The following is an 18030-nucleotide window of genomic DNA, read 5'->3' as shown; positions in this document are numbered from 1 at the left end:
CAGGGGCGTGCCGTGACATTTGATGATAGGGAAGCTGTGTTTCTATAAGAAGCCGACATCCAGGGGCAATCAGTTAATTCTTTCTTTAAATGTATTTTTAATAGATTATTTATCTGACGTACTTAATAAACAAGTTCATTATAATTACCTCTGTTATTAGATCCAATATATTCCATATGCCCTCTAAATGCCAATTCTTGCTTTGATAAAAACATATAACATCTATTTATTTAGATATAATATATCTATTACCCATAATTATCTCGTTACAATTTTCAATATTTATTTTATATTATTTACTAATGTTAAATTCTATTCCGCTTCGATTTCCAAATTGGTTCAAATACGAAAGAATCGACGATTTTTCGTGTCTTTTGCCAGCTAAATTGTCAAAGCCATTATTATTCCACATACTAATTTCACTCTGTAAATGCATAAAAATGCATTTACAGAGCCATTTTATCGTGAAAATGTCGAACAAATTTTTTTATCGAAGCGTTTATATTTAACTTAGGCATTGGCCTTTCTCTTTTAATAACGTTTTCTTTTTCATTATATGATCTCGAGCCAAAACNAAGACACTGTTATACATATTATTCTTTTGGTGATATTTATAAAATGTCAGCTTATTATTTGGCTTTAAAGGAATGGCTTCTTGTATGTTGTTACGAAGAGTCATAACAAATCTAAATTAAACTCTGCCTTGCTTTTCATTAAGTTAATAAATCTTCTTACTCTTCGGTCCACCAACCACCAAACTTTCATAGCATCAATGTCGGATATGTACAAGTTACTATGCCAAATTTCGTTTTCTACTCTTTACTCCATTCTCAGATATTAAGCAAAATAGAGGCCAACACACACATACCGCGATATTTTTACTGTTTTATTTGTTTAGTTTTTTAGGTTTAGGAGATCTCAAAACGTCGAGAAACAAGCGAAATTTCACAGGATCACAATACTTTCCCGTGTTATAAGAGTCAGGAAACTTAAAAGATGGCAAAGGGTCTTGCACGACTCTCTCGACGATCTAAAACAGGGATGTCAAAGATACGGCCCGCGGGCCATGACTGGCTCTCGAGGCAATTAGTTGCGGCCCCTAACATTAATTCAATATTTTTTATTTTGTTGTCAAATCTTGGGTTATTAAACTTAATAGATTGTCCGTCTTTTGTTTTCTAACTAATTCGTTTTAGGGCCAGATGTCGTCCACGGAAATTTCCAAAATTTACAACTTTTCGGTCACTCTCGTCGAACTGGAAAAATTTCTGTCTTTATTACATCTAATACAGTATTTCGAAAAAATCAATTCCCACTGTACTCGGCTATAGATTGGTTCGGTTAAGCTTTTGTTTAAGTAATATTCCGGCTCTTTCGTCAAGGTTTTGTTTAAGTCCCCAATTCCTAATCGCTTAATTATTTAATATTATTCTTATCGCTATAAAGAATATTCTATATTATTAGGAGTTTTACTTTCAATAAAAAGAAACATAAGAATAGGAGGGTTGTTCAAACAGTTCCTGAACTTTATTTACTACAAAAAAAAAATACTTCACATACAATTTATTTGTTGGGTTCCCCTTCAAATGTAGTCTCCTCCGCAGCATATACACTTCCACTTTTTGAAACAGTCCTGGAATGCTTTTTCCGGAATGCTCATAAGCTCCTCCATCGTTTTTTTCTATCTCTGGAATGGTGGCAAATGTTTTTTTTTTTTTGAGCGCGTTTTTTAGTTTGTTGGAGAACAGGAAAAAGTCGTACGGGACCAGGTCAGATGAATAGGGTGGGTGGGGAAGCACAGCGGTCTTGTTTTTGGCCAAAAACTCGTGTTCTGAGGGACAAATGAGCCGGCGCGTTGTCGTGGTGAAAGAACCACTCGCCGCTCCTCCAAAGTTCGGGCCGTTTTCGCCTGATTTTGTCTCTTAGGCGATTCATAACACCAGGTAGTACTTGTGTTGATTGTCTGGCCTGTAGGTAGGTATTCGTGATGCACAACCCCCTTTGCACGGAAAAAAAACAGTCAACATCACCTTAACATTTGAGCGAACATTTTTGAGCGAAGATTTTTGGGGCGGAGGGCTGTTTCACCCACCCGTGGGAATTTTCCGTGAAGGATTTTCCGAGTTGCACACAGAGTTTCACAGAACAACGCTGCTTTTTCAAAGAGCTGATTTCCGCGGATCCGATTTTTCGCCGAACCCCACAAACACCACTTCACACAAACGGCCGTAACTAATCACCAAAACAAGATATCAACAAACGGGTTGAAGGAGGTTACTCGGAAGGTTTCCGCGGACACAACGCTCAAGCGAATTAAAAAATAGCCAACTGGAGGAGCGCTGTTGAAAAAGTTCGGGAACTTTTTCAACCCACGTACATTTTCTTTAGATTTTAGAATTCACAATAACCATATAAAAAGCAATATATTTTTGTTTATTATATACTGTTGTCCAACAGAAAAGTAAACTATCTTATTTATAAATCTTTTCAAAATAGACAGTTTGACCGGGCCCTAGACATTTGTCTCATTTGTCTATGCGATGATCCGGCCCTGGTCAGAGGTACTGATTGTTGCAGCCTCCCTGGAAAGTAGATCTGCACGTTCATTACTTAGGAAACCATACCACTGTCGGTAGGTCTAAAGATGAGTTTTATTTGCGATTGCCACGAGGAAACCGCCCACTACTGTGGCCGTTAATCCCAAGCTCCGCCAAAAAGTCAGTCGGTCTTGAGAATGGCAAATTACCACCCTGTGATTCTGATGTAAAGTTGAAAGAAGCCTCGTGGTACCAGGGCAGGTAGATGCAAACTACCTGCAAACGGACCCGAAAAATAGGTGATGATTTTTGTGTATAATGCCAAATTTTAAATGAGCTTATTGTATTTTAATTGAATAAAAAAAACCGTCGCTTTCGGTGGATTCCTGTTAGTTAAACTTTTATAACTGCAATACAATCTATACTAATATTATAAAGAGGTAATGTTGGTATGTATGTATGTATGTATGTTAGTTTGTATGCAGCAGGTAATCTCCGAAACTACTCATCCGATTTCAAAAATTTTTTCACCAATATTTAGAATGGAACTTCAGGGGGTACATAGGCTGTATATTATTACGTTAAACATGGGGGATGGACAGTTCTTTACGGTAAGCCTTACGGGGAAGGCTTACCGTAAAGAACTCTGCTTCTATTTATACTATTTTAGATGCGGTTTTTTGCATTTTTGATTGCATTTTAATAGGGTACGTCAACAGAATGTACACTAAGAAGGGATTTTTCGATATTNCTGAACCTTCCACACATTCTGCATATGTTGGAGGAGCTAAAAATAAATTAATAATTATTTAGATTGTTCATATAACTTCATAAATAAATACACAAAATATATAGGATTATTTTCAAAAACATTGTAAGGTTAGAGTATTCATTAATAATGATTTCCTATATATTCTTAAATATACAGGGTCTTCCAAAAAAAATGCTACAAATTTAAATTATTTCCAATTATTATTACAATAATTTTATTATCTGAGAACTGTTGTAATGTACTGTACATTAAATCATTGAAAAACTGTCAAAGTTTCACATTTGTGCATTACAGTTTCTCAATGTGTGCACCTTGTGTCATACAGCATATATCCAACTGATATTCAAATTCTTCATATGCTTGTTAAAGCATATCCATTGTCACTCCTTCCATAGCAGCCACAATTCTACAGATTCTGCAGAGTACTCATGTTGCCCAATGATGAATGATTCTAACTTTGTGAGCTGCAGGAAACAAAATTCAGATGATTACTGTATTGGGATACATTGTCTACTTCTTAGATAATAATTAACATAATTATAGTAATTTAAAAAGGTAGCATTTATTTGGAAGATGATGTATTTCTAATTCATTTATAAATCAGATGTTAACTGATGTAATAGAACTATGTCATTATTAAACAGAACATGCTCAGGAAATAATTAACTTATCACACTACACCTTTATTTTGCTGAGATAGTTTTATTGAAAAATGTCATTATTATAATTTTTCTTTTTAGAAACAGAAGAAAAAATTATGGTTAATAGATAAGTATTTTCTAACATAAATTGTTCAATTGAAATAATCAATATTACAAACAAATTATAATTAAAATAATAATTTTTTTTTTTAAAAACTTGTTTTGTTGTCTTACATTTCTATGAAAAAATAAAAATTATTATTAAAATTATCATCTCCAATTTCTTTACTTTTAATCAATTTTATAAAATGTCAAAAATTTAAAACTTATTTATTTCTTTAAATAGTGTTTTTGTTAATTATTTTCATAAAAGAAAAACAACAAATTTGGCAGTATTATCTAACAAGTAAGAGAATTAGCTAATGTCTTTAAATTATTGGCTTAAATCCATAAGTTAGTTTTCAACTGATGCAATGAGAAATACAATACAGATGTGTAATTTGCACATCAAAGTATTTTTTAAATTGTTAAAGTAAGCCATATGAAACGATGGGAAGTATGAAATAATTGAAAATTAAGATTTCCTATATTTATAATGATTTAACATAACATAATAATAATCAATATTTTAAATTTAATTCTGCTATTATAACTTTTATTCTATTCAAAGCCCCATGTAGTAATTATGCATTTGGCTTAAATAAATATATTGTACAGAACACTAATTTTTATGAAAATACTGAATAATATAATTCAATAATAATAATATTTTATAATAATTTAAATAAATTCATATTTAATCAAAATATTTCAAACATTAAATTCCAAATGATTAATTTTGAATGTGTATCAATTTATTTTAGTAGAGAACAAATTAGTTGATGAGTGGTCTAGTTAAATATAGTTTAGATAGTTAACCCATTGACTAAGTTTACTATTGTTAGATAAGTCTTACATGTTAAGTTTATTTTTTATTTTGTTTGTTTAATTAATGATTCTTATTGTATATAGCTTAGTAATTAACTAATACTGAAATTTAAGTAATATAAGAGTATATTCAGTTCATTTATTTCATTTTAACTTAATTAAAAAACATTTTTTTTCCTCAAAAATTAACTAATACTGAAATTTAAGTAATATAAGAGTATATTCAGTTCATTTATTTCATTTTAACTATATTAAAAAACATTTTTTTTCTAATATTACGAGTAAACTCTTCAAGTATAGAAATAATATGATTTTCATTCCATTCAAGAATATTTTGTTGCATTAGCTGTATGATGTAAGTAAGGCACACCTGCTAATTTTCTACTAGCTTCAGAATAATCTTCAGGAATATTCTCTAATAATTCGAACCACTGAATTTTATCTATGATAAAATGAAATTTATAATTTAAAACAATTTACAGCTATAAATATTAAACAGATTTTCCAACCAGTGTAAGTGTTAGTATTATACAGTTACCTGAACGTACAAAGCCATATAGTAAAAATAATAGTTTTGCTTGATGCTTAAGAGGCCAAGGTTTTAATATTTTTGATAACCAAAAATTACGATCTGTAGAATTCCAGCAATAATCTAAATAAATAAAACGATAATACGTACGAACATACATTTCCTTTTCTGGATTGGAACCTAAAATATGTTACAAAATCTTGGATATTTTAATAGAATGTCATCTATTTACGTTACAATTAGTTTATTATTATTAAATTCTTTATTATATTACCTGGAAATGATGTTAAAATATATTTTAGAATGTTTATTATATCACTAACGTTGTCAAGAATAGAATGCACAGAACAGCATTCGCTTTCGTTCCATCCAGCTATAATCGTTTGAATAAACTTACCACAGCATTGTAGAAAGTGACTCCTATTAAGGATTTTATTCTTACGATTACATTCAAACTATAATAAAATTGTTTAAATTTTTAAAAATTCATTTTATTACATGTTAATGTGTATATTGTATATATATATAACCTAAATAATATGAATATGGAATAAATAAATATATATCTATCTAAATATCTAAAAACTTGAGAATAAGTTGAAATATATTTAAACACGCGGTTGTTATTGTTTTTATTGTATTGTGCGTTTAAATTTCCTTAAACGTATTTTTGCGGAATGACTGGCATGCCGCTTATAAACGGGGAAGACCAGCGTGACAGAAACCCCGGGATTACCGGCATGCCGGTTAAACTGCTACTAAAATATAAAATTAATCACATGTAACAAAACTAGTTGTTAATTAAAGAAAACATTCTTCCTAGTACAATAAAATAACAACATTATAATTTGATTGACTTAAAATCAGGAAAAGAGTTTTCGTTTAGAAGACAATAAAACAACAAATTATTGACATTAGTAGTGATAGTAGTAGTACAGTCGACCCCCCTATAAGATCATTGATTTTTCCGTTTTATCTGAATTACATGTTGTACGAGTCACTTAGATTTTACAAATATGTAAGCCATTCACAGTCCGGCACACGTATTTGTAAAATCTAAGTGACCCGTACAACATGTAATTCAGATAAAACGGAAAAATCAATGATCTTATAGGGGGGGTCGACTGTAGTTAGTCTGTGTGGCTACACTGACCATCTACCCTGCCGTTAAAAATAACACCTTCTTCTCAAATTTGACACAAAGCCGATGTTAATTGGTGTAAGATGAGATAATTTAAATTTAATATGTTTATTTTTGCGTTTTTGAATCAAATAACAATAAAATAGACATAAAAAAGCACTTTCAGAATTCCAAGAGTATTTTAAGTCGTTAGAAAGACGACAAAATGAATAATTAAACATACAATCGTAGTTTTTGATGTAATGCTGACTGTTTCACAGTTTTACAATAAAAACTCGTTCGTTTTTTTAATGCGCTCCCTAGAGAGGGATGTATAGCCTCACTTAAACAGGCATGCCGGTCATTACGCCGAGGAAATACGGTAGGTATTTGGACAACATTTTTAGCTTTCACTGTGAAATTCTTCACATATCAAACACAGGGACTATTTAATAATTAATTATCGTCAAATTATAACTTATAGGTAATGTTACTTGAATATATCTGCCATACTTTTTAGGTCCAAAATAAGGTACGACAAAATAACCAATATATCACGAAATTACTACTCGAGATGCCATCAAAATATCGTCAATGTGAAAAAATAAATTTATTAAAATCGTGAGGATGAAAAGTGTTCAGTATAGGAGCAATTATTTATTGTGACATGTCACAATGCCGGGCCACAATTTTTAATCATATATTTTTTTTAGCTTTTTATTTATTCATTATTTTTTTTTATTTATTTAATTTAAAATACATGCTCTCCACCTCAAATCAGTAGTGACTTGCTCCTGTACATCATACTTTTCCTTTAGCAACAGAGTCGTACCGGTCATCTATCTAACATCCTACAGGAAAAAAATTTTGGATTGAAATCACGTAACATTCGTTATAGATCGGAAAATGTTATACAGTTAATCGAAGTCTCCTGCCTCTAAGCTTTCCCATATTCGGTCTCCTCTTTTAGTCCGTTCTCGAGATTAAGCAAGGGCAGACAGACAACAGCCGTATTGACATACAGACAAATGACAGTGGGCATTTATAGGTCTACAATTTTTTCAAATTTCAACCAAATATACAGGCTAAAGGACCTTCTAAAAGACCACGATATCACCACTTGTACTGTACGCCACAGAAAAAATATACTCGTAGAAAATTAAGTTATAAATACAGTATATTCATAATGACAAAAAGCTATGCTGTTAACTTGAGAGTATTGTCCTTTTAATGTCCATTTATGAAATATATATCCGATAATTACAGAATAATTAATTTTATCACAAATTTACCAATGTTTAGGCCTACCCTTTGTACATAAATAATAATAAAAATAATAAACTCACATAAAAATGGAATTTCTCGCTTTAGGAAGACAAATTTATAAAAAGAGAAACAGATTTTCTTAGTACTTTTAGACTTTAATACCATCTTCAGCGGAATTCTTTGAAATGATATATCGTCTTTAAACAATCAATTTTGTTCTTAAATGTTTTAATTAATTCTACTGAAGATGGAAGTTAAAATCCAAAAGTCTATTACTTTCTCAGCAGCTATATATAACAGAGGGAAAGAATGGTATTCGGTCAAAAAATAACCCCTAAAGTTTTTACATTTTTGGGCTTTTATTTGTTTGTAAAGTGTACGACTTTACAAACAAATAAAAGCCCAATTTATTGGTAAAGTGTACGACTTTACAAAATGCTTTGTTTTTTGAGTTTTAATAATTTAGCCTATATTACCTTATTTATAAATTCTAAACTGGTCATAATTCTTTGTTTCATTGGATACAAGCAAGTTGACCTCTTCATTAATAGACCTAAAACGAAACGAGCAATTATTTATTGTGACAATGTTACAATTCCGGGCTGCAATTTTTAATCATGTTCTTAATTTATTTAATTTAAAATATATATTCTCCATCTCATATTAGTAGTGTCTTGCTCCTGTACTTTATACTTTTCCTTGGTCATTCTAGTCATCTGTGTAATTATTCAGGGGAAAATTCTTGGGAATGTGGTGCAAAATGGAAACAGTATATAGTTAATCGGGCCTTCTAATATATATTGCAGCCCTATATGTAAAATATAGGGCTGCAATATATATATAAAACATCTACGAATACTAAATTTTTGATGCAATTATAAATACAAATATTAAAATGAAAATAAGTGTAAATTTCAAATCAAAGAAATGTGGGATAGTTTCTTTCAAATTCTACGAATTATTACAGTAAAAACTAAAAAAAAAAAACTGAAAAATTAATACTGTACAAGCAAAATAAGAGAATATTGTGTGTAAATATACATAATTTATATCGATTTAGTGTACAATATTTATTACCATAATTATTATATTAATTCAGTTTTTAATATTTACGCTGTTAATAAAATAGCGTATAGTAAAAGTTCCGTATTTGCGAATATGGAGCTTTTACTGTACGCTAGTTCTTAATCGTGGTAGTTGAAGCAAATAGCATGGAATAGCTTACTAAACTACTGGGAATATGAAAACCACGAATACAAAAAGAGAATTATGTTAAAAGATAATGTTAGAAGTAGGAAAAATAAAACTATTATATTTTTGTAAATTTGAAAATAAATTCACATTTTAATACAAAACATTATTTATTTTCATAATAGAGAAATATAATAGCCTAATAATTATCACAACTCGCATGTACTTATTCTAAAAAGCTTGAAATTTTCGTGTTTGCCTTTTCTTTGAATGTTCCGCAACAGCCACATGCTTTAATTCTACTCTTAAATTTAAGAATTTTTACCTATTATTATTATTACCTGCATAACATTACTTAAACCTTTAAAAAATTAGTATCGAATGACTAAACATAATTAATCTTGACTTTGTACTAATTGTAGTAAAATGATTTTAAAAATGCTTTTCACGGATAATAGAGCTACTCAAAGAGATATTTTGCCATGACTGTCTTCAATCCAGATGCTTAAGCTTTTCGCACTTTTCCTGATCTGTCCAGGTCTCGTCAGCTACTTAAGGCTTTCGACTTCTGATAGAAAGGCTACTACGTAATATGATACAGAGTTTATAAATACACTACTGGATACGGTTACGGTTACGGTTTGGAGTTTATAACCCAGTCCTAATGCTTTGCACTTGAGTTAGTGACAGCTTTTAAGATTCATTCAGTTACGCTCCTGTTTCTTTTGAAGAAAGGTTTGTGTCATTTATCCCTTGGAAGATCGTTCTTAAAAGGATTGGAACAAGGGATTTTTAGAAATTCTTAGACACTTCGAAGTATGTCGCACTTTTCTGAGGAATGTCTTTTTTGCACATGTGATGATTCACTTTACTAATTGTGGTCCCTTTTCTGCAATATTTGGAAACGGTTCAAAATTAATTTTCCTACAGCTTAAATATTTTAGCCGAATTGGGATCATTAAAAGGAGTACCAAATTTAAGAAATTTNAAAAACTTTATTTTAAATAAAGGCAAAAACTTTATTTTAAAAAATAAAGTTTTTGCCTTTGCAAATATAAGAAGTTTGTACAGACAAAAACAGGGGATATTTTTTAGTTCTGATTCTATATATCTTCGCAAATAAACTTTTCAAAAATGAAATATATAAAATTGAATATCCATCCAACAATCATTTAAATGAGATTTCAATATCGAGTGCCACAAAACTTATTCCTAAATTTTGATAATATTTTTTTGAAAAAACAGTTGCAAATTTGATATTAATTTATTTCCATTGTATTCAGAAATTAAAAATAATCTTAATCTTTGACTACTTCTTTCATACCTGGTCTGCAGACTTGTCTTTTTACAGCTCAGATAGCCCTTCTCAGAAAAAGGCTGGAGACCCTGGATCTAAACACAAATGGTATTTTTGTATTCATGCAAAATAAAATACATACGTTCCACAGGAGCAGATGGAGCATCAATTTCACTGTATGGAGGAGCAGGAGGATAGAATGTTACTCTTGTTTCATTAGTGCCTGAAATTTCTGGTAATTGAGGACTTATATTTCTATAATGAGGAGGTCGAGTTCGTAATGGAACAGTACCAATTACTACAGGAAGATCTACTGATAAATTATAGGCACCTGGGATTTGTAATGTAATCTAAAATATATGATTAAAATTAGGAAAGAAAATTACATTTGTTACATTTGAGTTTTAGTGGTACCTAAGCGTTTAATTAATAATGAAATGTATAAATTTATGATATAGTAAAGATTACATATGACGAGGTGTAATAGATATGAAGAGTGATTTATAGTGATTAGCATTAGGACAACATTAAGAAATGGATTCAACAAACAAATTAATCTTTTCTTAAAATTTTTGGAGAAATGCTATTTCATACTTATATGTCATATTTTTTGTACCCTAACAACACCCTTTTCTCACTTATGCATTATTCACTTTAAAGTGGAAAAATTTAAAGCAATTATTAAAAACAGTGAAAAAACAAATTATGTATTTACTTCAGGTTAGTCCAATGATAGCAAATCACCATCAAAATCAAAAAGCAGTGTGAATAACATGTAACATGTGGCATCATATACATATAGTAAATTGAAACTTCTTTGTTAAGAATTATAATATAAATTCAGTTGTATAGTGTTAATTTGTGCCATGCAATACTTTTGTAATGACTATGTTCACTCTTACTGTAGCTTTACTTCTTTATTTTTCTCACTTATACAATATTTTTCTCAGTTTCCTTGAAAAATGTGCAAACAAGGTTTGACTGTATACAGTAAAGTGTATGTATTTTAAAAAAATTTATATAAACAGCCGGAAAAAATAAATAAAATGTGATATAATTTAATTAAATGGCAGCATATTATTATTTAAAACTTGTCAATAAAAAAAATTATCAAAATTTTTGAAACAAAACAATGCTAGATTATAACATTTTACAATTATATAACAAATCCAAATTTATNTGTGTGACCCTTACGTAAGATAACCTTTGTAGTTATATAAATCAAATACTATAATATAACAAACATTAAAACGAAAACCATGTAAACAGTTTGGTTATTTTAGCCTACCATTGTCATGTTTATCACGATACTCGGATGGTACGAAATGACACAATTTCATTGGTCAAGTAGACACTAACTGAAAATATATCTTAAATTTTTTCAAATATATTTTATACTAATGTTAACTCTAAGAAACTACCATTCACAGTCGAACATCAAACGGTAATCTGCCAACGAATCAAATTTCGCCAAAAACAAACCAAATATTTAAACTCGGCACCCTCGAAAACTACTTAAAATCATATTTTGTGCTGTCCGGTAACCTTGTATTATGTAATTTTTCTATTCGAATGCCACCATAACGCTAATCCGATAGAAAGAAGTAACTGTTCAAGAGGGTTGAAGTAATTCCACCAACAGCAGTCGTTGATCTCTTCCCAGAAGAGAGGATGATCAGCGACTACTAATTAATACCGGTCTACTATCAATATTTGAAAAGTGATCCGTGTTGGATAGGTTGTGAATGCCCCGCATGTGATCGAAGTTGCTAACCTTAACGTCCGAAAGATTTCATATAAGACTTGTTTAAATAAAAAAAAAATCTTGTAAAAATGCGAGTATAATTGCTTTTATGTGGTAATAAAGTGTTTATATTTTTGCAAGAGATTGTATCAACTTGCAAGAGATTGTTCTGGTAAATATCGCGTTTAAAGGAAAATTATTGGGTTGAAATTTGAAAAAATTGTAGCTTATAAATTCCGATTGTCGTCCGCCTGTCTGTCCTTTCATCTCAAGAAATTAGTTAGGAGTTAGATAGATGAACGTCGATGATAGATGAAGACCAGATATGGAAAGCTTATGGACAGAAGACCCAGGTTAACTATTTATGAATTTCCGGCATAAACCGGAAGTCATATTACTTTAATTCAAAAATTTTCCCTGAAAATATAATAGTTAGATAGATAACTGGCACAACTCTTTTGCTAACAGGAAAGGTATGATATACAGGGGCAAGACATCGCTAAAAGAATTGACAGCATTATAACGATGTCACAATAAATAATCGTTAGTTAGAACTAATTTGGTTTATTTGGTTAAGGCAACGCGACACGAGAGCGATCTGCCGAGTGGAATGCATCCCAAGAAGACTTTTATGGGAAGCTGGACCCTATTTAGGTGTTACTAACGTGAAGAAAACTCGGAAAACTGTACGTGGCCAGCTCGTTAGTCATGCCCGACTCACGACTAATTAAGTACCAGTGTTCGGTGGTATCCAATCGGTACTTATTAGAACTAAGAAAGAACCGTTCAGAAATGAAAAAAATCCAAGTTGTTAGATGTGGAATATTAAATACTTATAGGCTTTTCACAGTCTTAAACACATTTGATTCCACGCAGGCAAGCGCTATATGTTACTTGTCTCAGTAATGATATAGTGCGTCTATTTCGCGCTGTATCATTCGCAGTAATTAAGGGAATATAATATATATTATTTAAAATTATATTTAATTTATCATTTTCTGAAGTTTTTGCCAATAAATAGCGCTACGTGTAACTCAGCAAATTGAACGTAGATGGAAATTAATTGATTTATAGAAATCCAATCGATAATTTTGGGCGGAATGTACGACATTATCTATGTAAGTTAGAAGTATTTGAACGTTACTGCCGAATTTCGTAGCAATTGGTCGAACGGCGTGGGAGTGTATAGAGAACACACAAACAAACAAACAAATACCCTAATTTATATAAATATAGATTATACCGAAAGCATTTGTAGAAAAACTGGAAACAAATATACTACATCTTACACACTTTTCTACCCCATTCAGAGGTCTGTCCCAGGTTAAAAACGTATTAAAATACAAATTAAAGAAAAGAATTGCATTCTAATGGTCGAAATATAACGACTATTTTTAAATTTACAAAATTCGAAAAACAAATAATTTACGTATTTTTAAAATGTAAACATTAAAATAAATAAAAAATATAATAAATTAAAATAAAATAAATACACACGAAACCGATACAGGTTCGACTTAAAAACCTTTCGTTAACAACATATATATTTAAAAGAGTTCCAACCTGTTCCAGCAAAAATTTTTAATTTTTCTAACGTTTTAGGCTATCTAAGCAGCCATCATCAGGATCGAAAATGCAATAGAATAGTTTTGAAATTTAAATTTAAACAGTGTTCCAAATATTGATCAATAACATATAACCAAAATAACATAAATTAAAATATAAAAAAAAATATATAACGTGTGTAATTATTTTTATTTTATTTATTTTAAAAAGAAGAAATATATATAATTAAATTTGTTTGTAATTTAAAGATTTTCCGAGCGTCTGATTTAACCAAACAACTGGCGATTTGTATATAAATTCTGTTAATATTATCACAATTAACTGTCTACATATACTGTATTAATATTTATGATATATTTAAGATTTAAACATTTCAATTTAAAAAAAAAAATCTTACCAATGAAGCGAGCAAAAGTAAAATTATAGCATTCGACTATCGAATTTTCAAATTACTTATCTAGTTGTGTTCGATTTCTAAACCTTTCAAAAATTAAATTATTATTAATGTTGCATCAAACTTTTGAAATTTTATTCTTACCTAATTGATAAATTATTACAGAAATATATTCATGAATGTTCTAGAGCAGTGGTCTAGAGCACTGCTCTAGAACAATGTTCTAGAGCAGTGGTTTTTCAACCTTTTCACACTCGCCGGCGAACTATCAAGACTGAACCTAAACCTAAATAATATTTTTATTAACTAATTGAATAGAAATACAAATTTATATGACATTATTAGTGCCCCGTCTACTGTTGCTTCCTTGTTAGCAAATCAGTTATTCGTGGTAGCAGTTTTGTTTCTGAGAGACGACGTGCTGCATTTATATCCATTCGATTTTTCTGCTTGGTTTTTATTATTGACATGGAAAAAAAAAAGTCTTCTCACACAAATAAGAAGTCGAAAAAAAAAAAAACAATAATTTAATCGCTTTTTATGCAGCGAAAATATAGCGTAAATGACGTCCTAAGCAACAACCGCTGAATGTCACTTGTTCGCTAATTTCTGTTTTAGAAAGCATCGTATTATTTAAAAAATTACAACATAATAAAAAAAAAAGGAAGTATGAAAATTTAAATTCAAAAGGAGGAAAAAAACAATTACTTTTATTGAACATTTTTTTCTTATTTTGGTCTAAAAACATATGTATAATATTCTTATTGAATTAAATTTTTGCAAAAGTTTATATAACGCATTTGTAATTATTTTACACAGAGGCCATTAGAAAATAAATTAGGCTAAGATTTATAACTTGGATTATATAACATTCACATATATCAACAGGATGGACAATTAGTGTAAAATAGTAATTATAACAACTTCAGTTAACAGAACTCACTATCCAACAGAAATTTCATTTAATAAATNGCTTTATTCAGATTCTAACATAAAGAATATGCCGATAAAATAGTTTTTACTTCTTAATAAAGTCAATTCTTAAAATCCAAGTTTATACAATAAAATGCACCTTAAAATAAATAATTATAAGAAGAGAGAAATGGGAGAAGTAAGAAATTATAATTAAATACAAATATAAAGTTTAACATAAATGTATTAGATTCCTATTGTAGCGGATTTACCGGTTGGAAGAAATCTTCAAGAACAGCCATCCACTTCTGGATTTTACACAGAGGCCATTAGAAAATAAATTAGGCTAAGATTTATAACTTGGATTATATAACATTCACATATATCAACAGGATGGACAATTAGTTTAAGATAGTAATTATAACAACTTCAGTTAACAGAATTCACTACCCAACAGAAATTTCATTTAATAAATCCCAGCATTTGTAAAATCCCAGTGATTGTAAAAATATGTATTACCATGAAATTTGGCAAAAGCTGTTGTCTGTTTGTCTTTCTTCAATTCAAGCCTTTATTTTATATGAACTCATTCACAAAAAAGTCATGCACCAAGGAAGCGTTAGGATCAAAATATCTTTAAGTGCAAACAATGGTGATAAATTATCATCATTATGACGAAGAGAACTTCCTGTGAAACAATATAATTTAAAGCAACTTTTACTGCTTTGAGTCTGGATACATGTGGCAATATGACAGGCATGGAGGCACACACATATTGTATACTATCATGCCATAGATTTGCCCACAAATTCCTACAGCTAGCACTCCAGATCCTTCAAATTGTAGTTTAGTTGTTGTCCTATCTGGTCCCACAAATGCCTGATGGGCAACAAATCTGGAGACTGGGGAGGGAAATGAAGAATGACGTATACTTCATTTCCTTGCTCAGTATCCAGATGGAGACATTCCTGGAAAACCTTACGTACAGTTGAACATTGCTGGAAAATAGCTGTTTGCAGCATTGTCATAAAAGACAACACAAGGTTGCAGGATTCTTCAATCTACTGCTGTGTCATTAATGTCCCACACACCCTAAGAATTACCTCATTGTTATATAAGATGGTACCCCAGACCAACAGTGGGCAGCAGTGTGCCATTTAACAGCAAATGGGATTGAAGCTCTTGCCAGTGGTCCTTCACATTTACATGTTGGACATCTATTTCTAAACAGAACTAAAATTTATTACTAACGATAATAAGCTGCCAGCCAGTAGTAGTTTGTTTCTCTATTACAGCTGCAAACAAATCTGATGATGTCACAGTGCTAAAGGCAGAATGCATAGTGATCTTAAAAGAACCAAAGCCGAATTAACGGGCTAGAAACAGCTATAGTAATAATAACTCTCCCGTGGTCACCACCTGGTCGTGGTGGGAGAGCCCAGTAATTTTACAGATCCATAGGGCAATGCAGGCTGGACTCTCCCGTGGTCACCACCTGGTCGTGGTGGGAGAGCCCAGTAATTTTACTGAACCATAGAGCAATGCAGGCTGGAGCACATACTCCTGGTAGGGACACCCATGCCAGTAAGGTCTATGGGGAGAAATGAAGCTAAGAGTGACCACACCCACATTCTGTGGAGATAATTATTATGGTAATAACCAGATACTGGCTCGGACGTCGCCCGGGTTAAGAAGATCCGCGTTCGTGTTTTAGGCAGAGGCTCACGTTCGAAAAATAGGCCGCAGTTTCCCTTGGTTACCGGTGGCGAAAGCAGCGCCGGCCCAAGCATGGCTACTGCAATGCCATCAACAGATGTGAGGAATCAACCTAGCGTGAGGGTCAGGATTTAAGAAGGCCGAGATTCGAATAGTTATATTCATTTTGTTCATTCATTTACCGTTTTGTTTCAAAATCAAACCGATTTTTTTAAGTTAGGGTTAACACAAAAAGGGAAAAACAACCGACAAATTTTCTCATAAAAATCGCTCATAAAATCTCCGTTCCCACGACAATACTTCCCTGTAGAAGATGAGTTAACTGTTGTGTCATAAGTTTGTCACTTCGCCCACCATTGGTCAAAGAAGATCATCACCTGTGACGTACATGGGGAAATCTCGAAAAAAGAGCCCCCATATAAAAGGCAAGTGCGATGACGACACAAGGGGGAAATTAAGTTCTTTTCTCTATACTGTGAGTGTGTGCCCGTGGATTTACATGCATCTCGTCGCCACCGTCTTTAATAGACTTTGAACTTCGACTTCGAACTTTGGACTGATTTGAACTTTGAACTTGGAAGGACGAACCTCGGTTTAACGTGATAACAACCTAATCAGAGGTATTTATCCTACACGCGATGATATGTAAGCTCTCTCTCGATATTCGAAAATTCCAACCTCGCGGGTAGGATCGCGACTACTTTATACTTTGCCGTTACCTTATGAACTACGGATTGAGATTCCCGAGAGGGATTTGTATTCCAATTATTAACCATGTATAAATGTACGGAATAAATGGGTATTTTGTTAACGAACGATTGGAGCGCATTTCTTCCACCATTATCACCTCCATACTGAACCCGAAGTCCTCGGCGATATCGCTCGTGATAATTCCCCCATCTATCCGCGTATCTATCCGCGATAAATTGATAGATTGGTGTCAGATCCTGACAGGTGAAAGAATTTGACGATCCTTTCTCCTAACCCCTTTTTTTCCCATCCTTTAGACACGCGAGACCGGACCTCACGGTCTTGAGTCGAGTAAGTGGTAGGAGAGTGAAGAACTCGTAAACATCCTACCCCCGATTAGTCTCACACTAGCCTTGGTGTTTCTGTGGCAATGCATCCACAGACCACAAAGACTGGAAAACCACGCCAACGGATGAAATGGACAACAGAAATGAATGAGTATATCATCCGTACTTACTACGCAATCACAAAACTCGAAACAAACATGACAGCATACAGACAACAACTACACCATAGATTCACACAACAATATCCTCACCTCACTGTCACCGAACAAAGGGTTGTTGATCAGAAAAGAACAATTATACACAACAACCTGATCCCACAAACAACACTTGAACATATCAAACAACAGGTTGCTGATCAAATACATCAACAGACAGAAACAT

At 31.7% G+C, this 18030-nt stretch overlaps 1 protein-coding gene across 2 annotated transcripts; it reads right to left on the bottom strand.

Moving 5' to 3' along the window:
- Positions 1 to 5137: 5137 nt before the first annotated feature.
- LOC111633961 (F-box only protein 47-like) lies at positions 5138 to 8343 on the bottom strand. 2 transcript variants are annotated; one of them, XM_023378617.1, is made up of 4 exons: positions 8269 to 8343; positions 5681 to 5861; positions 5416 to 5586; positions 5138 to 5319 (listed from the first exon to the last, which is right to left on the bottom strand). In XM_023378617.1, exons 1-4 carry the CDS (start codon positions 8335 to 8337, stop codon positions 5201 to 5203), a joined length of 540 nt encoding a protein of 179 aa, XP_023234385.1. In that variant the 5' UTR covers positions 8338 to 8343; the 3' UTR covers positions 5138 to 5200. The 2 variants fall into 2 exon arrangements, with proteins under 2 accessions (XP_023234385.1, XP_023234386.1); XM_023378618.1 differs by having other exon boundaries at positions 5804 to 5861.
- Positions 8344 to 18030: the final 9687 nt, after the last annotated feature.

This window comes from Centruroides sculpturatus, unplaced genomic scaffold (assembly GCF_000671375.1).
Source record: "Centruroides sculpturatus isolate CEXI.00-Female unplaced genomic scaffold, Cexi_2.0 scaffold662, whole genome shotgun sequence".
NCBI lineage: Eukaryota > Metazoa > Arthropoda > Arachnida > Scorpiones > Buthidae > Centruroides > Centruroides sculpturatus.
This window is presented reverse-complemented; position numbering and strand designations above follow the sequence as displayed.

Excerpts from the sequence above, each read along its gene's own strand:
- LOC111633961 (XM_023378617.1), bottom strand. The coding sequence starts at position 8,337 with ATGAAGAGGTCAACTTGCTTGTATCCAATGAAACAAAGAATTATGACC. Across the intron at positions 5,587-5,680 it reads TATTTTAACATCATTTCCAG|GTTCCAATCCAGAAAAGGAA; the intron begins GTAATATAATAA and ends AACATATTTTAG. Across the intron at positions 5,320-5,415 it reads ATATGGCTTTGTACGTTCAG|ATAAAATTCAGTGGTTCGAA; the intron begins GTAACTGTATAA and ends ATTTTATCATAG.